General features: G+C 37.3%; 1 protein-coding gene across 1 annotated transcript; it reads right to left on the bottom strand.

Annotated features, from left to right (window-relative positions):
• On the bottom strand, window positions 1–26,930 carry LOC149104820 (uncharacterized). Its single transcript, XM_089272270.1, has 6 exons — window positions 26,768–26,930; window positions 20,439–20,588; window positions 16,906–17,044; window positions 1,283–1,463; window positions 743–969; window positions 1–362 (listed from the first exon to the last, which is right to left on the bottom strand). The coding sequence occupies exons 1-6, from the start codon at window positions 26,928–26,930 to the stop codon at window positions 197–199; spliced, it is 1,026 nt and encodes a 341-aa protein (XP_089128396.1). The 3' UTR covers window positions 1–196.
• Between the last annotated feature and the right edge of the window lie 405 nt (window positions 26,931–27,335).

Here is a 27,335-nt window from a genome sequence, read left to right as displayed (position 1 = left end):
TTGTTGAAAGGCACCCTAAATTAAGGTTTGAAACGCATGCAGCAAGTTTCCCAAGTAGTCTGCGCCTTTTGTCGATGTGCTATTGTCTCTTGTATTTGCACCATCGATTTACTTTTGGGAACAGCCACCTTCCTTTGCTTTCAAGTAATATTTGATTGGTTAATTTTTGAAAGTTATATCTCAACAAAACTACTCCTTAAAATTTAAGAAAATAGATAATGAACTTAATTCTTAGCTTCCCATTTTCTTCTACCCATTTATTTATTCTTTGTAGATTTACCCCCCACATTTCGCCCTCCTTCAGGGTAGTGTGGTTGAGGAATAAAACCTCTTCTTTCTCTCCTCCAGGCATCATCACAAACCTAATTAAGAAAAATAGTTTACAAATGTATTGACTGTTAAGTAGAGTAATTATTAAAAGTTTTCTTTGACTGCATGGTTTTAATGCCTTACATTTTGAATACAAATCATTGCATTTCTACTGAATAAAAAAAATGGTCACTTGCATTTCAATCATATAGCTGGTGTTGAGGTTTCTTGTTTATACAGTATAGGCGTAAACATCATTAAGAGCTGCTTGATAGCGCCGTTAATGCAATTTTTCGGTTTTCGAGAACGAAACAAATATTCCACTAGCGCTTGCCAAATATGAAACGTGTAAAGCTAACCTGGAGCTACGAGCCTCATTGTCTATCTACCTCTATCCAACATATACTCATCGAATAATTGTTAATTTTCTTACCTTATCTCTACTGTCACTGGGTTTGTTGCTGACACAAGTTGCAGGAACAAATCCATGTCCGGTGTCAGCAGTGCCCTCCAACTGTCTTTTTCGTTTCTGCATATGATGCTGGTGATTGGCTCTTGTCTCATGTTCATTAGACCCATATTGTTAGGGAACTCTTCTATTTCCCATTTAAAAGAGATAACCCTTTCCACTTCAAGCTCTTTTTTTTCTGCATTGCACTCCTGTAAGTTGGATGCATTAACAGTTTGTTGATGAGTATGCCATTTCTGGATAATCCAGAGTCATTTAAAAACGCAAATGTTTGCTTCTGCCCCATAAATAGGGAAGAGGCGGTGACTTTCGATTTAATTATAAATTCAATTCTGAACAAGAAGTTTGCATTTTGGATGTAGAAGCAAAATTTGTAGATACTGTTATAAAAAATAATTTATTTTGAAGCTAACTACCTTTGTGTCCTTTTCACTGACTGAAAATAAACAACTGAGCTTGTATAATGTAGTCACAAATATATTGTTAAATCTCGATATTTTTTACCTCTTTGTTTATTATCCTATTGAGTCGTTGGATTTCCCCATCTTGTAGGCGGTAATGACTTTCAGCAGCCTCCACTACATGCTGCTGATAGTCCTTCCTTGCCACGAGTCTTTTGCAGCCAGGAACCTTGCACTCGATAGCTTTGTTGCTGCAAAGCTCCAAATGCAGGTTAACATGATTCCTGAAATTGAGATGGGTTATTATTTCAAGTTTCAATATAACGAAGAATTGTAACAATGGTAACGGTTTTATCCACAAATACATTACACAATTTATTCCTGATTCTAATTAACTAAATATGGTTGCTGATAACCATGTTTTGAGGTTTAATTATCTGTGACCGTTGGTTAAAAACATAAGGTCTTCACATCATCTAACTATGCAGAAAAAATATCATTTTCTTTCTTTTGCCTTGTCAAAAAACGTTTATGGCTATCCCTGATTTTACCAGATTTTCGAGCAGCCAAAATTTAAATGTGTGTCGCAGGAATCCTACAAATAATAGTACAGAGACTTTTTTAATTGACGGAAATTACTGACTTTTTTCAAGATTGTTGATAACGTAAATGACTTGCTTTGTAACTGTAAAAATTTCGTGTTATTAAAATTTCGAACGCTTAAAATTTCCAAAATGTTTTATAGAACTATAGTTATTGTAATCCTTCGGAGGTGCCTCACATCAAAACTAGTGTGTCCAGGTTAAAATGAAAATACCTAAAAACCAATATCAAATTAAAGCAAGTAGATCTGGCTACCCAAATATTGAATCCGCACCCACTCCCTCACGCGAAAGCTTCAGCAACAAAATTAAAATTCCTCTCATTTAAATTTTTAAAGGGTTTTCAACTCCCAAACCACTAAGGATACCAGTCAGTGTTTTGCATATTCGATCACAGTAAAATGTTACAAAGCACTTTGAAATCGGCTTAACACTCTATGGTTTGTCTTAGCTTGGAGATCTTTTTGAGAAAGAGCACATAATCTTTTTGTAATTATTGATGGTTTGAGTTTCTTTCCACTACCTGATGTCTGTTGAATGCAATCATTTCTATTGCTCACACAAGGTTGACTGGGACCATTCCATAAATCATAACACTTATATAACACTTAGCAAAATAAAAAGTTTTATTTTGTTACCAAAATAGACTTCATCTGTGGATAATTCACATGTTCAATTATAATTTATTTTAACAGTAAATTTTATTTTTGGATAATGGCCAATTTGAAAACAATTTGAAGAAAATTCATTCCCTGAAGGAATACGGTAGCCTAGGGCAAGAGTGTGACAAAAAAAAGCAGATATAATGTAATTTTTTGTTGAGGAATAATTACACATATTAAAAATCTTGATTGCAAAGTTGATAAAGCAAAACTTACTGCTACTGCTACTCTAGGGACGAGGCTATTTAGAAGCCCCGATACTTGGGAACTACCGACACTACTGCTACTCCAGGGACGAGGCCATTTATAAGCCCCGATACTTGGAAATTACTGATACTACTGCTACACCAGGGACTAGGCTATTTAAAAGCCCTGATACTTGGGCATTACTGACACTACTGCTACACCAGGGACGAGGCTATTCAAAAGCCCCGATACTTGGGAATTACTGACACTACTGCTACTCCAGGGACGAGGCTTTTTTAAAGCCCCGATACTTGGGAATTACTGACACTACTGATACTCCAGGGACGAGGCTATTTAGCAGCCCCGATACTTGGGAATTACTGACACTACTACTACTCCAGGGACGAGGCTTTTTTAAAGCCCCGATACTTGGGAATTACTGACACTACTGATACTCCAGGGACGAGGCTTTTTTAAAGCCCCGATACTTGGGAACTACTGACACTACTGCTACTCCAGGGACGAGGCTATTTAGCAGCCCCGATACTTGGGAACTACTGACACTACTGCTACTCCAGGGACGAGGCTATTTACAAGCCCCGATACTTGGGGATTACTGACACTACTGCTACTCCAGGGACGAGGCTTTTTTAAAGCCCCGATACTTGGGAATTACTGACACTACTGCTACTCCAGGGACAAGACCATTTAGAAGCCCCCATAATCGAGAAAAAGTGACAAGAACAAAATTGAAAAACATGCCGATTAACAAATTTGTAACATTATTGGTATTGCATAGGTGACACATGTGGAATTCAACAATAACTTAGGGACAAGCTATTTAGAAGCCCCCGATACTTGGGAATTACTGACACTACTGCTACTCCAGGGACGAGGCTTTTTTAAAGCCCCGATACTTGGGAACTACTGACACTACTGCTACTCCAGGGACGAGGCTTTTTTAAAGCCCCGATACTTGGGAACTACTGACACTACTGCTACTCCAGGGACGAGGCTATTTACAAGCCCCGATACTTGGGAATTACTGACACTACTGCTACTCCAGGGACAAGACCATTTAGAAGCCCCCATAATCGAGAAAAAGTGACAAGAACAAAATTGAAAAACATGCCGATTAACAAATTTGTAACATTATTGGTATTGCATAGGTGACACATGTGGAATTCAACAATAACTTAGGGACAAGCTATTTAGAAGCCCCCGATACTTGGGAATTACTGACTCTACTGCTACGCCAGGGACGAGGCTATTTAAAAGCCCCGATACTTGGGAATTACTGACACTACTGCTACTTCAGGGATGAGGCTTTTTTAAAGCCCCGATACTTGGGAATTATGAGACTACTGCTACTCCAGGGACGAGGCTATTTAGAAGTCCCAATAATTGAGAAAAAGTGACAAGAACAAAATTGAAAAAGATGCCAATTAACAAATTTGTAACATGGTTGGTATTGCATAGGTGACGCATGTGGAATTAAACAATACCTTAGGGACAAGCTATTTAGAAGCCCCTGATAAATGGGAATTACTGACACTACTGCCACTCCAGGGATGTGGCTATTTAAAAGCCCCGATACTTGGGAACAACTGACACTACTGCTACTCCAGGGATGAGGCTATTTACAAGCCCCGATACTTGGGAATTACTGACACTACTGCTACTCCAGGGACGAGGCTTTTTTAAAGCCCCGATACTTGGAAATTACTGACACTACTGCTACTCCAGGGACGAGGCTATTTAGCAGCCCCAATACTTGGGAACAACTGACACTACTGCTACTCCAGGGACGAGGCTATTTACAAGCCCCGATACTTGGGAATTACTGACACTACTGCTACTCCAGGGACGAGGCTATTTAGCAACCCTGATACTTGGGAACAACTGACACTACTGCTACCCCAGGGACAAGGCTATTTACAAGCCCCGATACTTGGGAATTACTGACACTACTGCTACTCCAGGGACGAGGCTTTTTTAAAGCCCAGATACTTGGGAATTAGTGACACTACTGCTACTCCAGGGACGAGGCTATTCAGAAGCCACGATAATTGAGAGTTAAAAGTGAACAAAATAAAATTGAATAAGATGCTGATCAACAAAATTTATAGCATGATTGGTATTGCATAGGTGACAGAATGCTAGGTATGTGGCATTTAACAATAATTTATTGTCAGAAAAGGTATATTTTTCACATTTCCAATTAAAAAATAATAATAATTTGTATAAACTGCATGATAAAGAGCATGAAGGGGAGTATGCTGCACAAAATTAATGAGTAATGTGTAACTTGCTTTAAAATGACTGGATAAAGCATAGAGCTACAATCATTTTTAGCAAGTTGCATGTGACTCATTCAAGCAGCATACTTCCCTTTCCTATACTTCATTGCAGGTATCCTTCAGTGGAAATGTACTGGAAAATGACATCAGGAGATTGGAAACCACTGTCGAAGGTAAGTTTCAACTCTATGCAGATACTGGCAGGCCGTGCTTTCAAATGAGGGTAAATGAGATTTCAAGTGATGATCAGAATTTTTTTTGTAGACAGGAAAATTTGGCACATACAGTTTATTTAGTGGCAATAAAAATAATTTCGAGAATTGTGGTAGTGCCTTGGCTGCACTGTTCTGTGAAAAAAGTATAAACAAACATTATGTCAAAGCCCTTGCAAAGTTATTTTGAAGGAGGACGGGGGTCTTAAGCTTTGCAACTAATTGATAATCCTCATCACTTGAAATCCCAACTACCTCTTTCCCCCCAGAAGCTGACATTAACTCTTTCAGTGCATTTATCGAGTAAAACTCAACATCTCATTTCGTGACCCTGAGTGCAGATGTCAAGTTTTCTTGTCATGATAAACAATCCCAGATTTCCTTTCGAAACTGCCTTCAATAGGGACTCTATGATCAAGAATTACTTCAGATACCCTCTGGGGTATCTGGAAAGCGTGACGAGCGGGATCTTTTGCCATTTTGTATATGAAGGCGGAGTATTATTGACAAATTCCTGTTACAATGTAGCTGTGTACGTCTAAAGGACATTTAAACATGGCGTCGAATGATAAATTTTCAATTGAGGAGTGCTTTGGAGAAGATTCTAGCCAACTTTTGGCCGAGAATATAACAGTTTTGGTTTATGAAGCAAGCGATTTCAATGACAGATTGAGTATTAAAGATGCGGATATTGCAAGACAATGATTACAACCTTCATGCTTGGGAAGGAAGCTATCAGATGGAGAACCAAATTACTGAAAGGATCAAAATGCAATGAATTTACACAATGAATATTTATGTTGGGCACAGCTCCTGAAAAACGTAATTAAATTGCTTAAACAGAACGAAAGATATTGTTGAATATGATGCCTGTTTGATTCAACGCACTGTGAAAAAAATGCAGCACTGCAGGGGAGTAAGGTCAACAGAAAAGTCAGCACCAAAAGAGTTACAATGTATATGATTCAAACAAACAAAGTCCTGGTAATTATACATCCCCGGTCTCTATTATCAAACAGATTATCAGATAAGGGATATGAAAGACACTCCAGGCTACATGTGATTCTATAGTATGCATCAGTGTATAATAGGTAAAAAATGCCAAACAAACTTTGTGTTTTTACAGACGAAAACAACAAACATGGCAATGAAAAGACCAAAAAAGAAAGAAAAAAGAAAAGAAAGGGCCCAGAAGAAAAAAGAGATGCCAACAGACAACCTAAAACAAAAAGAAAAAAGAAAAACCAAGAAAAGAAAATTAGATTGAAACGGAAAGACACAAAAGAAAGAGAAGAGGGCAAGGAGGATATAGAAGACAAAGAACAAAAAATTAGAGAAAAAGAAGAAGACAAAGAATGGGAAGAGAAAGATGAAAAGAAGGAAAAAGAGAAAAAAGACACTGAACAAAGTAAGAAACACAAGGAACAGGAGGAAAAAGTTGATGAGAAAGAAGATGTAGAACAGGAAGAAAAAATAGAGAATCGTAGAGAAACAACGGAAAAAGAACAACAAAAGACAGATCAAAATGGTAACGGACAAAAACAAGAAGACGCAGAGAAGGAGGACATTAACAGGAAAAGGAAGAAAGAAAAAAGATCAGGAGCCCAAAGGAAAAAATTAAAAAGTACAATGAAAACCATTAAATTTTCATACTGTTAGAATAATGTAGCACAGGAGCAGACTTTGAAGCTGGAACAGCATACAAAGTTGAAGGGACTATGTCACAGATTTTACCAGATTTTTGAAGAGCTAAAATTTAAATTTGTGTGACAGGAAACATAAAAATAAAAGTTCATTTTATTAAAAGTTGCTATTATTAGAGCACTGAAACTGTTATGTTAACAGGCATCTTTGGCAGTGGATAGCTTGGATGGAAACAGACTGCAACTTGAAAAAGTAATGCTTAACTTTTCAAGTTGTTTTTGCACAACTTAAAAATAAATATGTTATTTATAGCTGTAGCTTGATTTCTGCCTGCAAATTAAGGTTAAATCTCCCATTAGATTTTCAAAGATACCGGTAATGTTTTTTAAGGGTAAAGTTGACTACCACTAATTTCAGAAAAGTTCAGACTAAAAATCAGCGAAATCTACTGACATAGCCCCTTTAACATGAACAGTATTGGTATCAGGACAGAGATCTGTCTATAAATTATTACAGTCGGAAGTAGCAAGGCATGACAGGCCTGCACAATTCCTAGCAATGAAGAGTTTTGTACCATGTTTTTACCATGGACGTTGTTATAGTTTTGCATTTACAAGCATATCTTTTATGGATTTACCAATTACAAAGGATAGAAGTGGAGGCTCTTTGAAAATTTGCTGTAATGAATGCAGCTAGTTTTGTATCATGTGCCATTTTTGCTTTAAAACATGTTTGATTTTTGCATTGATGAGTGATATTGTATTACAAAAGTCAGGATTTCTTTTCAGCTTACATTTTTTTGCTGTATTGCTGATAACCTTTCTGCAAATTTAATATCTGATAGGAATGTCACAATCAGATTATTTGGATAAACTCAGCATGGAGACGCGATTTCAATTTGGGAATGTTCTCTTCTAATGATGCTCTTGAAGAGTTAGTGCATAAAAGTCTAAGTCTTTTTTGACACCTGGTTGGTGGCATGAAAGTGTTTTTATATCCAGAATGGATTGTTTACTTTTGTATATAAATGTTTCCAAAAATGTTGTTTCAGTATTTGAGATAGAACATTATTGGTATCAGCATAATATATGAAAAAAAAATTCTTTATCTAATTGAAATCTAAAAGTAATATTGTTTTGTTAGATAGTCTGTTTTTATAACCCTAATGATTAAAATTAATAACCAGACAAATTTTTCATGCAATGATTTTATTCGGATTGTTGAAAGTCGTTTCTATTTTGGTTCCAGCTACCAGAGGGTACATGTTTGTAGCATGCAATTAAGAACTTTCAATTAAAGATATATTTATAAAATATTATCAAAAGAATTGTGAGTTGTCTCTGAGGTGAAACAAGGCTGAAAAGACTTCGACCTTATTTTTTGTTCAAAGAGAGGCCACAAGGGAAATTATCTTCCTCTAACGCCAGGGACAGGTGGGGATGATTGGGACACTTAATTACCTGGTTAGGATCCACAGGTAAATTGCCATCCTAAATGACGTCTAAATGCACTGCAGGCTACAACTAAATGAACAGAATCGAAAATAAACAAAACAATTAATCCATCCAATAGACTAATGCAAGACAAATGCAAACACTATTTACGACGTGGTCCTTTTTATGTCAACTTTTTTCAAGCATATCTAATCTCGTTACATGGGTATTTCTCTGATAGAAATCCTTACCGTACAAAAAAGAAAAATTATGTATAAAACTGAGCCGAAAAACTGGAATAAGTACTTTTGAAAGGAAACTTGCTTCAAGTTGGAGCTCAACTTACAACACAATATAATAATATTTAATTATAGCGCGTATCCAAGTGCTAAGCGCTTTCCAATGGTTTAAAAAGGATTACCTTAATCCAATTCAAAAGGTTCGAGAGATTATCTTACTGCATGCAGGCTACACAAAGTCCAACTTCTTCGAATTACCACCGTGTTAACGTATCCATACTACGCCATGACATTTTTATTCTACGAGGGGCTCTGGGAGCAAGAGTACCAGTCTTTCTCGGTTTCTCGGTTGTCGTCCGACTCTGTACCAGTCCTTTATTTGGGTGATACAAGCTCGATGTATTTTTTGTTGTTGTTGTTGTTGTTGTTGTTGTTGTTGTTGTTATTTTTAAAGTTTATGTTCGATTAGGTTAAACAACTGTTTTCAAGCTCGATGAAAAGTAATCGAGTCGATAAAAAGTAATCGAGTCGATAAAAAGTAATCGAGTCGATAAAAAGTAATCGAGTCGATAAAAAGTAATCGAGCTGGATGTAAAAGTAATCGAGCTGGATGTAATTGCATCGTGCACTAATTAGGTCTTCGTACTCGACCTGATTTTATCGTGGTCGGTTGCCCAGAAAAGAAAATTGATCCCAAAATGTCAAGCTTAGGTGGACGCTTACGGGAGGTGGTCGCTATCGAGAGCTCAGACCTTTTTGCCGGTCAAAATTTTGGCTCATTAGCATATGGTAACTGCAGAGCCTTACCAATGCTTTATATGTCTTATTCATCAGAAAAGTCAATTTCAAGAGAAAAACCGGTACTTTTCGTTGAGAAAATTTCTATCTCTTGTAATGCGATGATGTTACAACATCTTGGAATGTGTCTTGTTGTCCAATTTTCGGTCTATAATGTGTTCAGTGGTCGCTCACACGAGGTTAAAAACAGGAATTTCAAACTTTTAGCTCTAAAAGTGGTTGCGGTCGTCTACGAGAGGTGATCGCTCATAAGAGGTTCCAAATATAGCGATCGGACTTGGAAACTTTTGGTATTTTGGAAAACTGGTCGCTTACGAGAGGTGGTCGCAACCGGAGGTTAGACTGTACATTACATGTTATTACGTCACTCTTGGTCTACAGGCAAACCAACAACAGAAGACCACATGTATAATATGAGAGTTAAAATGTTAACCCTTGGTAACCACGAATTGAATGGTAATTTCATTTCCGGTCGGTGCGGAGTGGACGACGGTGATCGAGCATCACTGACATGCGCAGAATATTGACGGAAGTCATTTGTTGTTACCGGTAGCCGTTCCAATCTGTCACGGTCGTCCTTGCTAAAGGTCTGTCTCCTCGACAAGGCTCGTATGTATACCGAACAATAAGGGACCATTCAATATTTATGCCTTGGGTGAAGGGGGAGGGGAGCTGGAAAATAAGAGGGGGAATGATCAAAAAATTAGAAAATGCAGAGGGGGTCACTAAACTAAATAAAGATAGGAGTGGGGGGCTATGTATTTTTTTTAGCCATATAGAGCATACCGGTGAACACTTCCAAACAGTCCACTTATATGAGTCAACTAATACAAAAAAAGTCACGACAGTGAGAGAACGACCTCACAATATTGCGCCCAGGTCGGATTTGGTCGGACACCTGTGCTACAACAGGTACTCTGTAACTGTTGGTTTCCTTTTGAATCACTCTCGCTTTCCGATTAATCAGAGTTGCAAAGATGCAAAATAACGATATCATCTCCGCTGTCACTTTCCGCATCAGAACTGCTGTCCATATCATTGTCATTGGTATCATCTTGCAGTACTTCGTGCCGCTGAAGAGGGACATGGGTATCAAGTACCCCACCCATTCTGATCAAGGGGTGTGCAGTGACCAGTGGCACCTCATCATTTTTCTTGCTCTTTAATTGAAGGTTGAAATGACTGACGGATACTTGTCAAGCTTCTGGATGCTTAATTGCCCAACTTTACCAGTGCGACAAGGAGTGTTCCAATCATAGTCTTCGAAGCATTTCTGTTGTTTCTGCTTGCGTTTCCTGTTGTTTCTGCTTGCATTTCTCACGTCATGTATCTGTTTTAGTTTGCATCCTGTCTTGAGGGTTCTTTAGCATTATTTTCTTTTGACATGCTTTTAATAATACAATTCTTTGCTATTTCATTGAAACGGTATTTTTGGACTGAACAATTTGCATGGCAGAAATTGAATGGCAATGTGAGGCCTGTTCTCATTATATATTTCTTTCATTATCTATATTTATGTTTCTTTATATTTTATTTCTTCCATGCCAGCTGCCTTGGAATTCATCCCCAAAATTGTCCACTGGAACAGAGAGTAACTGCGAAGGCTAATTCAAGAACTTGTATAAAGACCGAAAGAATGAAAAGGCCAAGTATTTCAACAAAATACTCCCAGGCATGTACAAACATGCACAGCCCTATTTGCTAGGTAACTTGCTAAAGTACCTTTACAAGGAAAGGAAAAGAAGATTTCACATCAAAAAAATATCTTAAAAAGGTCAAGCATGACATGAGTGTACTTTTTTCTGAAACAAATGAAGCCTCCTGTCTTAAATTTATGAGAATGTCCCCGACCCAACTAAGGCCTAATCATATAGGCATTGTGTCCAAAGTTGTTAAAAAATTCGAAAAAATTATGTCCCAAATGAAAAAGGAAGAAAATAACATCCTATCTAATTTGGGGACACTTTTTAACAGAAATAAACTTAAGCCATGGGCTAGTGAGGAATATCAGTATACTAAAGCAGTGCAAGAGGAACTTGCTCAAATGAAACGAGATGTCAGTAACAAATAAGAGAAGTTTTTAAGCTTAAAGCGAAGTCTTGACCGAGCCTTCAAAGGTTTGCCAAATAAGACAGGAATGAGGAACGGCAGACAAAAAAAAAAGAAAGAAAGAAAAGAAAAGCTGAAAAGGGAAAGAAAGAGCGCCTAAACAAAATCCAAGAAGAAACAAGGTGTAATATCATCAAACGTGATTCTGAGGAAGCTTACAAGTGTATTACAAAACAAATACTTCTGTTAAATGAACTAGAAAAATTGAGAGCAGACTGGCACAAAGCTCGATTAGCAAGCCTCATTAACAAGGGAAATTGGCATCCAGAAGCAAGGATATGTGCACTTGCAAAGCTCACCGATTAAGAATTAGAGGCAAACTGCCATGAAGACGAAGGACATAGTGAAGAAGAAGTGAAAAGTGAAAAAGGTGATTGCAAAGAAAGAAAGAAGTGGTGGAGGATAATAAAAAATTCAATGAAAGAATTTAAGTGTCATTGTCAGAGAACCGGGCAGTACCACTAGATCGAGGTCGGCCGTTTACTTTCATCTTTTCACAGTATAAAAGCTATCCGAAAAGATTAACAGCCATGACATTTAAAGGCATTTTATTTAGTTTAACATTCTGAAACGTGTACATGAGTTTTTCTAAAACAAACATATACTTACAGATTTATTGCATTCATGTCTGGATGGAACAAATGTCTTAACTACCGAGTTTAGAAATTGTACTTCTAATTTAATCTGAATTCAATTCTGTGTTTATCCACCCTCATTTCCATCCAAATCTCTACAAGTACGCTCTTCAGTCGTTATTAACAGACTGGAAAAAATTTATATGAAGAGAAGTTATTCTTCGCCGTATTTCTTATACGTTTAACACTGACGGCAAGTTAATGTTTAAAACGAACCATGGTTAAGTGGCATGTTTTGATTTCCCAACAGAAACACCTTTCGAGTTAACATCATTACGTTCCATCCAGACTTCTGGCACATTTAAACAATAAAACAATATTTACACCGACAGGTTATAACTATATCATGCATTCAGAGAGAATGCTTTAATTTACTAACACAGAGGTTTTTACCCAAAATTCCCAAGGTAATTCTCATTAATTTGCTTTGACTTTGCCTCGCTACGCTTAGTGATTGGTTTAAAAGCCTAGCATCATATTCTCAAGCAATCCTAGCTAAGCCTCGCTCGCACATCTTTTCTCGAGTTCGTATTCGAGTTCAATATTGCTTCAGTCGAATACCTGTGTCCTTTTTGATTGCTCAGAGTGATTACCTTGGTTGTCGTTTTACCACAGTCAGTTAAAAACCTCTCTATGTGTTCAATATTAAAATATGTTGGATAACTCATTACTAAACGTTGTATTGTACGTAACGTAATTTAATTAGTACTGCACTAAGATGGCATTGAGCCCCGGTGTAGCGTGATAGTGCGCAAGTCATTTGTACAGTTTGAAAATTTTATTTAGATTCAAAATTAATTGGTTTCTGCTGGAATCTGTGAGAGAACTAATAATTTCGTGGGATGCAAATTTAACCAGGAAAGAAATTTGGTGGGATAAAAGTTAGTTTCATCCTCAACTTGAATTTTCATTTAAGTTAATTTGTTGCTATTTGAAATCTATTTTTGCATCATGAAGAAATTAATCAACAATAATTCCAGCGCTTTTCTTTTGACTCCTGGTGCCTTTTGTTGCACGGAAAACATGACAAAAGCACTATCATGGTACTGGCCCTTTGAATCACTCTAACGCTGCGGTAAATACAACTGAACATACATGTACATATATATGTGTATACCTTAGTTGTACTAATCCCCTTAAACATTACATTATTTTAAGTAAAAAGGTAAATAATGATTACTGTTATAATAATAAAGGGTCCTTATTCATAGTTTTAAATAGACGTGAAAACTTATAAGGTACTTATAGACTGTCCCAATAATAACAATTTTTAACTATAATCCAACTTGTAAGCAAGGCAATTTTGGGCATTTTGTAGTTTCTGCCAGAAATTGTCTTGTATCCACTATATTTAAACTGTAGGGCAAATGAGAAAAGTTAGAAAGGAGTATTGATATTCATTACTAACATATGCAGAATCAAATAACAAAGGTACTGGACGTATATCTATAAGTGACAATTGTCTGTTTAAATACCTTACATGATGTTAGCACTACAGCTTAAATATATTTACAAAATTAAGGTAAGGAATTTGATCATTCCCTGAAAGATGCCTGTCTGTGGAAATAACTTCGTTGCCTGGAGTCTATCACAGTGGAGTTAACTAAGGAATATGTGAAAACTAAGATCGCGAAATAATGTCCTAATGACGTAAGGCAAAATCCTTAAGGAATTAAACAAAGTTTAATGTCAATCGATGTGATAAAAACTGAAATTTTCATATCAATCTGATCAGAAAAGTTGAAACACCAAAACGAATTTTGAGACAGATGTTGGGCTAAAAGAAAGAGGAGACTTACAAACTGAATTGTTTCTTGGTTAGATTACCGAAGGAAGAGTTTTTTTGATAGATTGAGGAAACAGGCAAAATGTCTGGAAGAGATTTCTTTTGTTGGCCTCTTAATATCTACATTATGTACACACAATTTACCAGCTCAGCATGCTGCAACAGAAATCAGCAGCCTTGGAACTTTCAGAGATGAGATAATTTCTTTTGTAAAATCCGCCATATTGTACCTAGAGAGTTCTACCACCGTCATTCCATATCAGCCGGAATTTTCAGCCGCGCAAGGAATTCGTAATTTTCTCGTCTCTATCCGTCTTGTACGTGCAAGCGCCGGACGCTATCGCATTCATTGGTACTACGGCGGCTAAAACCGTGAGCCAAAACCTTTGTCACGCCTTGTGTAAATATTTCACAACGTCACCTGCTTCCCTTCATAAATCCGACAAAACCTTAGTGGTTTGTGTCTTTGAAATGGCCACTAGTGTGGCTTAAATACAAGCGTTTACTGTATGTTTGTAAAACTACCTGAAGAGATCTAGTACTAGTTTGGTGTTTAATTTTAATTTTAAAAAATGTAAACCAAATATAAAAAGAAACAAAAAGTTGTAATTTAAAAAAAAAATTGTAAAACTTCTCGGTCTGCTTATACTACAGAAACTAGGCTGTGCTACTAAGTTAAATTTACGAGAAGTTACTATTTTATACAATTGCAAATTGCTTGTATAATGTCTGGGATGTCAGCAAATTTTTACGTTTGACTGTTGTCTGGGCACTAGCCAAACATGTTTACTAAAGAACTTTTGGCATTCCCTACAGGCGATTACACTAGATACATTTTTTTGAGAAACCAAATCGAAGAAAAACACAGATAAACAAACATAAAACACAAAAGTTAACCTACACGAGCTAAAAACGTGTATATTGTATATTGTATATTGTATACTGCTTATAATTTCAATCAAAACTGGTTAAAAGGTGTTCAATAACTTTTAAACAAATTAGGCTAAACCGATAGGAAGAGCAGTTTTTAAGATAAGACAAAGTAATGGTTGTTCCGCGCAATCAACAAAAATTGTTAAGCTGGCTTTCATATCAAATTTCTTTTTAAAGTCTCTTGTCTTGAGGAATGGAAGTTATGAAAGTTTTAAATAACCCTCACTTTTCACAAATTATATACACGACTGAATATTGAAAAATTATCAGATTTTAAGCTTTTGTAATCACACTCTATTTCCTTCTCTATAAACGAGAGCAAATGGATTGCTCAAATCACCGAAAAGAATAAACCTGCTTTGATTCAATATTTTTACTGCAGGGCCAAACAAAGTTCTCAGAAGCTCTCTTAGAAGACAAACTGTACAAAGTTATAACAAATCAACTTGAGCAACTAATTTCTTTAAAGCCTTTACTTTTGTTAAGAGAATGCGAGTTACTTTGCTAATGCTATTCGCATTGATATTATTGCTATTCATCTACTAGCTCACTGTACAGCGTTACAGTGTCTTGCCTAAAAAAAAAAAAAAAACAGCCGTCTTATGTCACGCCGTCGAGTCTTCTCCCGAGAAACGCGTGAAACTCGATGTGCATTTTGTTTGTTTGTTTATAGTGGTCAGGTTCTTAGTAATCCAGGTTTAAGAGTTGATGGTGGCTTAAAGTTTTCTTTCGTGGGTAAAGTATTTTCTTTTCTTATTTTTACAGGTCTTAGAGCTTGTAAGCCGTCGTCAAAAGTTGAGAGAAAAAAATGGCTAAAGTTTATAAATGGGTAACACTAATTTTGGCCTAGCTTGGTCATGCTTTGAACAACCAGGCCATGGTTAAGTTTTACTGTAGGTAATCATGTCGGGAAGTAATATCCCGCTTGGCACTAAAAGAGACAATGATCTAAGTCTTTTGCCACTACTATTCAACTGAAGCTAACTGAAACATACATATGCTATGACCGGATTAGTCAGTACTGCAATATCGGGCAGAACAATCCCGCAGGTGTGATAACTTGTAGATATAATAGGAGCCGCAATTCTTTAATTGAATGGGGAATGATATGCCGCAACAGGCAAACTTATTAATGCAGACGTTTCTTGTGACTTTACCCTCAGCCAGTGTAGGATGACCACCACTCAACCAGACAGGAAAGGAGGCATCACAACGCAACATCGGTGGACATGTGGTCACCATTTTTGTGCCTGCAGCTCCTTGGAAGCGATACCAGCCATTGAGGGTGTTGTCACACTTGCCGTCACCTTGTGTTTCGTAGTAATATCGTCTTTTTGCATCGGTCAGATTTTGGTAATTTTGCCAGTGACATACATCAACCAAAGGAAGTACACAAATGTGTAACTAAATATGTGATAAACACAGAAGACATTTGACATATGTCGTCTTGTGTTGTGTAGTCATATCTTCTTTCCGCGTCTGTCAGATTTTGGTAGTTCTTACATATCTCAACTAAAAAAAACAAACAAAGTAATACGTAAATAACTCTCCCCTGATCCGTAGATGCCTCTGTCGTGCTGTGTCGTTGGGTGTTACTTGTAGTTTGAATACAGTCACTTCATATATTTTGTTCAATTTTACATCACTTTATTACATCCGGTCATGCACAAACATTTCTAGATGATTTGTCTTCGTTTCCATTTTTCCTGGGAACAAGGTTGTAAAAAGATCTCGCCACCGAAATATAGCTTCTACAATAGGTATTAATTACCACCTTTTTGTCTGTTTATACGAGAAAATCTTCATATTTACATTTGAAATTTCCAGTTCAAATGTTGTTGGGTAACCTGTAAGTAAGCCATAGCTGAATAAATTTGTCCTTCAGGCGATGATAGTTACGGTTCTAAGTGCAAGAACATCGCAATCAGCGCCAGTGTTTCTCCACTAAGGTATGTTTACTCTCTGGCATTGGATAAACCGCTGGAGGAATACCATGTGGGATACTTTAACCAACTATGTGGTGGATTCTAACTTCATATGGATTATTTCTTATTTTTTCCTGATACATGCCTACTTGTAAAATAAGATTCTTAAATGTGGCAAACCGTCCTTACATAACGACAAATAAAGTTTATAACTGTAGCTAATTAAAACAGAATAGAAGATATCCCTACTAATGATAAAAACTGTGTTGCACCTTCACAAATAGCACCGTTCTTTACAAATCCATCTTTGCACTGGCAGTAGTACGATCCATTCGTATTCTTGCACTCAGAGTTTCCAACAGCATTACATGGGTCGACCTGTGCTGCGCACTCGTCGATGTCTAAAAACAAAGGGATCTAAGTGACAATGGACGGTTAAGTGTTCCATTACGAGCATAATAGGGAATTCTGGTGGAAATAAACTTCTTTACACATGAAACAAGCAAAAACAATTATCAGAAAAACCTCCAGAGAACCTTGTTACGAAGGAAAATAAGTAGAATTGGCGCCTTAAATCCACTCCAAAGTTTCTACATTTCTAAAATGATTACACAGCATATAGACCACACAATACTGCCATCTGTCGATCGATTGTAGGCGTTTCAGCCCGATTATTTACATATGGTATTACCTGCTGTTATCTACAGCGATTATCTCATTCACAGTGTTCCAGTAAAATCTAGTGCGCAGCTGCAGTTGAATTCGCTCATTCGTCTATGTAAAATATTTTTCTTCAATTTCAAGTAACTTTTCGCATCATTTCGCCTGCACCTGGCCACAGATGGTGTGAAATCGGCCCTGAAGCCATGCCCACCCGGTCAATTCCCCACCTGTCTCCCTTCACGAGATTGGAGGCTATGACTAAGGAACTACACGCCCTAGTGTGTTTAGTACGTTTAACTTTGGGTCGTGTGTCCGCTCATAGGCAAACTTTCTCAAGGAAATATGCTGTAAAGATGGAATTAAAACAGTTCTGCTGGAAAAGTAAAAAGGATGAAAGTTTCACAGCAACTCGTAAAAAAGGTTTATCTCTCGGTTTCCTCTTGGCAATAATAGCCAAAGACGACTTTCTCTTTGTTTTCCCTTTTCCAGTGGCTGTCAATTTTTACGAAATACACCTATTATTTACGAGCCCGTCTAATGTATAAATCAGATAACGTTCTGTTCCTTTCCAGTTGCTCCAGTCACACTAGTGTTTTATAGATGTTTTGGAAACGTATTTTCCGTTTACTGTGACTTGCAATAAATGTATTATAAACGTAATGGTTCTAAATGTAATGCTGTTGCTCAGATACGTTATAACTCGTCATTCCAAAACAACATTTCTATTTCGCTCATATGGCCCCCGGAAATAAGACACCCCCCCCCCCCCCCCCGCCCGTCTTTAAACCCACACAAAATCCTTTATGAAGTTATATGAGCCTGGGCTTTAACGCGGCATTTTACGGTATACGACAGAACCCACAACAACTATATCTGCAAAATAACCAAAAATGCATATGATCGTTTATCGGCCCAAACTTTCGCTCCTTAGAGACTTGGATAGGTCAATTGGTCAGAATTATGGAGAAAAAAGAAAGTTTTGGCAAAAAATGTGCCTTTCTTTAATCAAAAATGCATAAGCAAAAATATCTGTGAACATTGCTGTTTCATTCTTTACACGAACTATGAGGTTGCTGATGTTATCTGTTACGATTACCTGTTTCACACTGTGTTCCGTGAAATCCTGATGCGCAGCTGCAGCTGAATGCGTTCACTCGGTCTGTACAGGTCCCGTTGTTCTTACAGGGATGACTTGCACAGTCATCGATATCTGTTTCAAGGTGATAAGGCAGAAAGTTAATAACGGTCACATTCGTTAAAGTTAAATTAAAAGACACAACACTGCAAACAACTTAGAAAGAGATTAAAAACCGTAGAATATCAATGAAAATTAACTAGTTTTGGCTATAGCTACCTGTTTCACATTGTGTGCCATTAAATCCTGGTGCGCAGCTGCAGTTGAATGCGTTTACTCGGTCTATACAGGTCGCGTTATTCTTACAGGGATGACTTGTACAGTCATCGGTATCTGTTGTAAAGGAAAAAGGTAGAAAGATAATAACTGTGAGGTGAGAAAATCAGATTATTTAGTATATTTTACATATTCGGTTTAGATATATTTATTTTAGTTCATTTTGGATTTCTAAGTTATAGTATACTATTAATTCCAATTCATTAACCGTAACAAACACCTGCTATTTTTGTTGTAGATCATACCTGTAATAAGCGCTGAGCTGTAATTACTACCTGTGATAGTCTTTTTGTTGAACTGTTATTTCCCTTTATTGTTTTGAAAGTTATTAATGTTGAAAACTACAAATTCCGTTACAGCTAATCGAGTTTCCTGAAATGTATGAGATAATGTTTAGTTGAGATTTTTTAAAAACTTTTCGTAAACCTTTAGAATTGTGTTTTCGGCTTACATACCCATGCCTTGTAAAATATTCTTTTGTTACGTTCTTGGATTAAAATGATATCGTTGGACCTAAGTGCTGAGTGCTGCTGGCGGCTCTGAAGATATCTCCCTGTAACAGATTCCGGTCCTGATCCTCGTAACCAGAAAGTTTTCACAAGTTTTTACAGAAGTGCTTTCCCAGGCCAAAACTATATTATCACATATCGGTCACATACAATAGAACTTTGCAACAACAAAAATATATGTCTCTGCCCTTTTCAAGCAGTTTAAAAAATAAAAGGACTGCAAGCGACATACAAAGAGATTAAAAACTCCTAACATCTGAAGGAAAATAAATTTTGGCTATAGTTACCTGTTTCACATTGTGTGCCATTAAATCCTGGTGTACAGCTGCAGTTGAATCCGTTCACTCCGTCTGTGCAGGTCCCGTTGTTCTTACAGGGATGACTTGCGCAGTCATCGATATCTGTTTCAGAAGAAAAGATTGAAATGATTAAACTGCAATAGCTTCTGTTGATATATTTGACGGAGCCCGGTCAGGAGCAAATAGGCAAAAGAGATCACTAACTAAGTAACTTTTAAAATCTTTGCTTTTTATAAAGAAAAACAAAACATCTTTATCAGATATCCGATCCATCATTATCATAATCCAGTCAGGGAATGGCAACGGGTCTGCTCCTTGAAATACATCTGTTCCACAGACAATTTCTTGCTGGGTGGGAATCTTCTGGATCTGACCACCCGCTGTCAGTTGCACGTGGAAGATAGAGCCTGTTGACTGTTAATTATTAGTTGAGAGAAGATAGCAGACCTGAAACCCATCTTTGTAGCCCTCAGCTTCACGACCGATGTAAGTTGTCTTGTTGTTTTAACTCTAAACAAATAGTTTTACGATGATTGAGCCCGATTTGGTTTTAAAGCTGGGCTTCTTCTGTATGAAGAGCATCTCATAGATTAAACAGTCCATGTCCATGTCTTGAACGTTATTTTCGCCATGGGGACGTTTATTGCCGGAAGGGTTTATTAAAACTGACAGTGCTGGTCAGATTACATTAATAGAAAGGTAAAATAACTTAAATGTAAAAGTTCGTAAAAAATTGACTTAGCGCCAAGGTTGTACGCATCGCAAATATGCCTTGTTCACGGTTTCGGAGATTACAGAGTTTCTAATCACAGAAACAGCCTGGAGGTTGAGGCATTTTATAGCGCGTAGATTAAGCTTATTGGAAGAGGTTTGAAAATAATGAATCGCGGTGAAACCCCGAACGTCTAGTTACCTAGTTTAGAGATGTCACAACGAGCCAGGACTACCTCGCCAGGTTTAATTGAATCGAACCAGTAATTACCGCTGACTGCATCTTCTCCTTCACTCGCCCTGATCTCGGGGCACGACTCAGCTGGCAACTCGGGAACTGATTCAAGAAGAACTAAAAATAGAAAAGTCAAGAACATTGTTTTTTTTTTTTTAGCGCTTTTCTGTCATTACTAACCACTATTGTTAAGTTCTCTTGACGAAAAACTGCGGGCTTTGTTCGTAGTCCTCGGGATGCAAAAAGATTCTGGGCACGCTTGTATCAGATGCGAATACTATCGTCAGAAAAAAAATAGAGATGAATATTAAAAGAAGAACAATACCTCTTTTCCTGAATCGTTTAATATAGAACCGATCGCTGTCCGGAACAAAATATTCAGGTCTGGCTTCTTTGGTGCGGTTGTTCAACTCACATATACCTTGGCTGATGACGTAGTTAAAGCTTTGACATCTGACGTCATCATCGCACTAGCTTGTCTAAACAATTAAGCCAGATTCCGGTTTTTTCCTCGATGAAGGTATATCCTTTTAACATCATGCCGCGGATGGAATATTCGCCTCGAATTATACACTGCTGAGCGTTCAGTTTATAAAACATCTGAGACATCAGAAGCACCGTGATTACCACACTTATGCCAGCTTCTGAAACTGTCAAAAGGAGAGAAAAATATCTAGTCTTGCATGATATATGTTTTGAAGCTTACATAAAAAAAATCAACTGTTGGATGCAAGCGAGCATCTCGCTCTTCTATAGCTGAGTGTCAATGAGCAGAAATAGCTCTGAATTGCCGCGACACAACATGCCACCATTAATTATACACTCTTGCTTGTGAGCAATCATGTAGACAATCTTGAAATAAATTTAAAAAAAACTATAAAATAATCTTGAATCAGGTAATAGTCTTCACTCGAAACGTATTCGTCGAATTCTAGGCCTATACAAACAAAGAGATAATCAAATAGAAACATCAAAAGAATCTAGAATATCTCAAACAGAATGGAGGGGCTGCTTCCGTTAGGCAACAGGCGAATCTTTGCTGACGTCATTGTTTACATTTTTCCTCATTAACATACGACTTTGCGCATAGAAGGCATCATGCTAGACACGATTTTGCTAAAAAAACTTAAAGAGCTTGTGAATCTTATCAAGTGGTGTAATTTTTGGCTCTTTGGGTGTAATATTCGAGGAGAAATTGGCTTTCAAAAACATCAAAATTTCTGTGTGGCAAAAGCGCTAATGAACTCATACATTCTTTGCAAAATTTTGAGCTTTTAAACCCTCGTCGCACAAAAAGTATTCAATACATCGCGCTCAAATTCCTTGGGACAGGTTATCGTGCTGTGCCCTTTCCATATTCAGTATTAATCTCTTTTTAGCTCCATCAGAAACTGTATCGCTTATGGTAATGAGGCAAATATTGTAAACAAAGATTCTCCTACAGGGGGTTTAAGAAACCACGACGGCGTCGCCGCCGAGGGCAACGTCGATTTCAAAAAAAATGTGTTGATATTTTACCTATGAATCTCGCAATACTCTAGAGTCATTTACTTTGTTTATCATTGTCAAAACTATCACGAAACTAAATCTGGAACGCAACGATAAATTTGAAATAGAAATTAAAAAAAAATAAGTCATTGCGGTTCACGTTCTCCAGACCACGCAAGAATCGGTCATTTCACGTCGTTGTTTTGCAGAGGACGGCAAGGAAATGTACCAAGAATTATAATGCACTCGCACAGCTATTGTTTTGCTCATTAAACCTTTTGTTCAGTGACGTTTCCGTTGCCGTTGCCGTCGTGATTTTCTTAAATTCCCTACTCTCACTAACGCTCTGTATCTAGGGAGCGGTTAGTGGGGGAATCATTGAAATTTACTTTGTTTTGTGAGAAAAAGAGATGAAAAACCCAGGCTGCGTTCACACTACAATGGAGAAATTTGAAAACACGGCTATCTTTCTATGGTTAAGACTACCGTCTCCTCTAACCCGTCATGAAACGCTCTTCAAACAGGAGGAATTTGAAAACACGGCTATCTTTCTAAGGTTTAATCGTCCAAAATGACCGGTTGCGTTTTCCAAATTTTTCCAGCGTAGCGTGCAAAGAAAACATCTACTACGTTTTTAGGTATGCTCTGTTGTATTAATAACCTGTAACGCTGATGTTTTTGCTCGAAAAGAGCTGGTTAAATTTATTTACGCATCCCCTTAACTTTTTGTTTGCTTTCTTCAACTCACTGAATCCAAGATATCGCTCACTTAGACAAAAAGAAAACAAAAAAAGTTCAACAAATACACAAAAAGAAAGAAAAGACGAAAACACTGGAGTTCGCTCGCTCAAGAGAAAACTGCATACTGGCCTTTATACCGCATCATTTATCCGCATAATTTGACTTAATTGAGCGGTTTTAAGGCAATTATAACATACGCTAATTTCATACGGTGGAGAAAATGAGCTATTTTAAATCCACCTGTTACTGGCAATAACTCCCTTTATTATTTGTCGAGTCGTTTGGAGCACGCACGGAAGTCGTTTTTATTTTTTGACTACAGAATTCAAAGGATAATGACCTTTACAACAGAAGACTGAACCGAAACAGCTGTGACACAACCCATGGGCATAAGTTCATATTTATGTTTATGATTAAATTCAGATAATATGTTTTTTAACAAGAGCATTAATTAAATATAGTAGGAGATGTTTGTTACGACTATAACAAGAAAGCCCGCATTTCGATTATTTGCCGTTTGAACTCCAACTTTTCCTGCCCTTCGAAGATTTTTGAAAGATCTGTCCTCAAAGGTCACACAAAATGCAAAGCAATGGGTGTCAGATTAACTACCTTGCCGATTATATCAACGAAAAATGGAGCATCATCCTTTTTTAGGCGATAAAATACAGGCTAAACACACATTTTACAGATCCCTTTTCCCATGTAGTGAGAAAATAGCTGGTTTTGAGATTCCTTCATCTTCGTCTCTATTTATGCGTTGACTGAGAGTCATTTTTAAGAAAGTAGTGATGCTATGAGATAAATTAATGCATGTAGCAATTTCTCGTACCAACTTTTGTAAAGAATTGTGCATCGGTAATCGTGTCAAAAGGCGCTGTTACAGTGGGTTATAAACATGCCCCGCATTGCCGTAACGAAACCGTGCGAGACACGTCCATTTCAGGGAGTGTTACACTAGAAAACGCCTTGTGCAAATTGCTTCGTCGATGCGCAACAAAATTGTCAGACAAATTACAAATCAGTTTCGGTAAATTTATTCAAATATTATTTCTGCAAAATTTAGCTATGCATTAAGAACTTGAAATCTCCATGAAAATGGTTTTCTTTATCTTACAGTATTTTGACATTAAAACTATCCTTTAAAATACCAAAGAGTGCTAAATAAACAAAGTTTCTACGAAAGACAAAGAAGACAAAAATGACTGAACTGCAACTTTTAGAAGATTAGCTTCCCAAATTATCACAAAAGACTGTGATCTGGATGATAGTCTCTTGATTAATTCCTTCATTATCATCATTATCAAGAAGACTATTGAATCAAATAAGTACATTTATATTTTTGCATGGGTCTTATCTTTTAAACTTTTCGCACATCGTCAATTAAGGACCGAAATTACTTTCGCAAAAGAGGCAGACAGGTGATAAAAATGTTACCCCTAAAACGCATTTTTCTCCGTTTTTGTCAGTGATTAATGAAATATCGTCTCAATTTTACCTGAGAAAAATTTATCATGAAAAATTTTGCGCGATTTTTGCGGATTCGAACTGAAAATATTGAGGGTGTTTACAGACAAACCTAGACAAACTCGGATTCTTGGTCAAATTAGAATTTTAAAATCATGATGTCGGTTTTCATGAAGATAAGAAAACAGGAGTACCAGGAAGAAAACATGAACGAGAAGAAGAGGTTGAAGAGAAGAACCAACAACAATTCAACCTGATTATGACGCAGAGTTTAGGATTCCAGTCCAGGCAAGTGGATTTTAGGATACACAAAGTAGGAGGGTATAAAACGGGATTTCAAGGCTATCAATGAAAATGTAAGGACATTTTCGAACTCACCCTCCGCTTGCGTTGGATGAAGCATTATTGAAATCGATGACACAAAAATGAGGAGAGCAGAAACATTCATTTCTACACCGGAACGAACGTCTTCAGTTCTCAAGTCTTATAGAAGAAAGTATTCAGCTAGCACCAGCCTGCAATGTGAAGTCGAAATAACAGCTAATCAGAGGTCAACAAAGGCGTGTTTTGTCTCTGTCATTCAAAGCTATTTCTGCTCATGTCAGTTTGACTCCTCCTACTCTTACAAAGACTTCCTGTTTAAATTATGCACCTAACATGTGAACAAAATATTTCTATCTGTGGGTTTATCAACTAAGCTTACGGGAAGAAATTCCTTCTTAGGCTCTTTATCTTATTTTTTTTTTCTTGCGCTTGTTTATGAGTGAATGTTTTATTCGGATGAAAGATCGTTCCAAACTCATGTTTTTAACAATTACTCAGCAAATAACCTTCAATTTCTTGAATTTCCATAGCATTTTCCATGTTCACTACCTTTATTTTTATACTTTATTGAAAATTTTAACTTTCGTTACACTGCGCCGGTATCGTCATGGGTTCGAATCCCGTTCAGGCCTGAAGTTTTTTTCAGGTTTTAATCTTACTACTGCTTAAGTTAAGTGCATAACTGCGATGATCAATCATATCTTCATATCATTCTCCGCAGTTCAAATATATGAACTTTCATATATTTGGTTGTACCGTAATAAGAGATGGCGTGTTTCGTCTCTGTCTTTCAGAGCAATTACTGCTCATGGTAGTCTGACCCCTCCTGCTCTTACTATAACGACTTCCTATTTAAATTATTACGTGATTGTTATGTGAACAAAATATTTCTACCGGGTTTGTCAACTAAGCTTACAGGAAAGAATTTCTTCTTGCATGCCTGGGTGAATGTTATATTCCAAGGAAAGAAACGCTCCAAACTGATGTTTTTAACAATCACTCAGTTAAAATTTTGGAAATTCGACGACATTTTCCATGTTCTCTATCTTTGTTTTGGTACTTTATTGCGAATGAAACGTTGATTTCGTTGTTTTCCTCCTAATAAGTTTTTTGTTCAAGTTGGTTCGTGATAAAGTTAGCCTGAATGTTGAACACATATCTATATCAGGACGTTATTGCGACTTCGACTGTTAGCTTAATAAATTCGACGGTTTTGTTAACGTTTCGACAAAAGTTAGGATGTTGAACATTATAATTTACAGGCGTTCGTGCGTGCGATTGTTATAATTAATTAATGAATTAATTAATTAAACGCCGTTCAAACGACTGAATTTAAATTTATGCTTTTCCTTTGGCAAATTCCGGTCAAAATTTGGCCTCATTAGCGTATGGTAACTGGAGAGACTTTCCCGTGTTTCAAATGTCATGTGAAAAGTCAATTTCGAGAAAAAAACCGGTACTTTCTGTTGAGAAAATTTTCATCTCTTGTACTACCCAGCAATGCGATGATGTTACAACATCTTGTTGTCCAATTTTCGCTCTATAATCTGTTTAGTGGTCGCTCACTGGAGGTCAAAAACGAAAGAAAATTTCATTTTTTAGCTCTAAAAGAGGTCGCGGTCGCTTACGAGAGCTGGTCGCTTACAAGAGGTTCCAAATTTACTGATATGACTTTTGGTATTTTGGAAAGCTGGTCGCTGAGGAGAGGTGGTCGCTTACGAGAGGTGGTCGCAACGGGAGGTTCGACTGTATACATGTTATTATGTCACTCTTGGTCTGCAGGCAAACCAACAACAGACGACCACATGTAAAATTTGCGAAGTAAAAGGTTAAGCCTTGGTAACCACGCACTGAATGGTAATTTCATTTCCGGTCGGTGCGGAGTGGTCGACGGTTAGCGAACATCACTGACATGCGCAGAACATTGCCGGAAGTCATTTGTTGTTTCCGCTAGGCAATGTAATCCGTCACGGTCGTCCTTGTTAAAGGTCTGTCTCCTCGAGAAGGTTCGTCTGTATACCAAACAATAAGGGACCATTCAGTATTTATGCCTGGGGAGAGGAGATGGCACAAAAGAGGGGGGGATCTTTTAGCCAAATAGAGCATACCGGTGAACACTTCCAAACAGTCCACTTACATGGGTCAACTAATACCAAAAAAAAAAAAAGGTCACGACAGTGAGAGAACGACCTTACAATATTGCGCCCAGGTCGCGTTTGGCCAGAGACCTGTGCTACAACAGATACTCTATCACTGTTGGTTTCCTTTTGAATCACTCTCGCTTTCCGATGAATCAGAGCTACAAAGATGCGAAATAACGATATCATCTTCGCTGTCACTTTCCGCATCAGAACTGCTGTTCATGTCATTGTCACTGTTAGCATCTTGCGGTACTTCGTGCCGCTGAAGAGAGACATGGGTATCAAGTATCTCGCCCATTCTGAAGGTTGGAATGACCGACGTATACTTGTCAAGCTTCTGAATGCTTAATTGCTCAACTTTACCAGTGCGACAAAGAGCGTTCCAATCATAGTCCCAGAAGCATTTCTGTTGATTCTGCTTGCGTTTCGTGTTGTCTCTGCTTGCATTTCTCACGTCATGTATCTGTTTAAGTTTGCATCCTGTCTTGCGGGTTTTTTTAGCATTATTTTATGTAGACATGCTTTTAATAATACAATTCTTTGCTATTTCATTCAAAGAGTGTTTTTGAACTGAACAATTTGCATGGCAGCAATAGAATGAAAATGTGAGGCCTGTTCTCATTATATATTTCTTTCATTATCTATATTTATATTTCATTATATTTTATTTCTTCCAAGCACTACCTTGGAATTCATCACCAAA

The sequence above is a fragment of the Orbicella faveolata genome, unplaced genomic scaffold, assembly GCF_042242905.1.
Source record: "Orbicella faveolata isolate gen_17 unplaced genomic scaffold, um_ofav_v1 contig_34, whole genome shotgun sequence".
In the NCBI taxonomy this organism is placed as follows: domain Eukaryota; kingdom Metazoa; phylum Cnidaria; class Anthozoa; order Scleractinia; family Merulinidae; genus Orbicella; species Orbicella faveolata.
The sequence above is the reverse complement of the archived record's forward strand: the minus strand, read 5'-3'. Positions and strand labels throughout refer to the sequence as shown.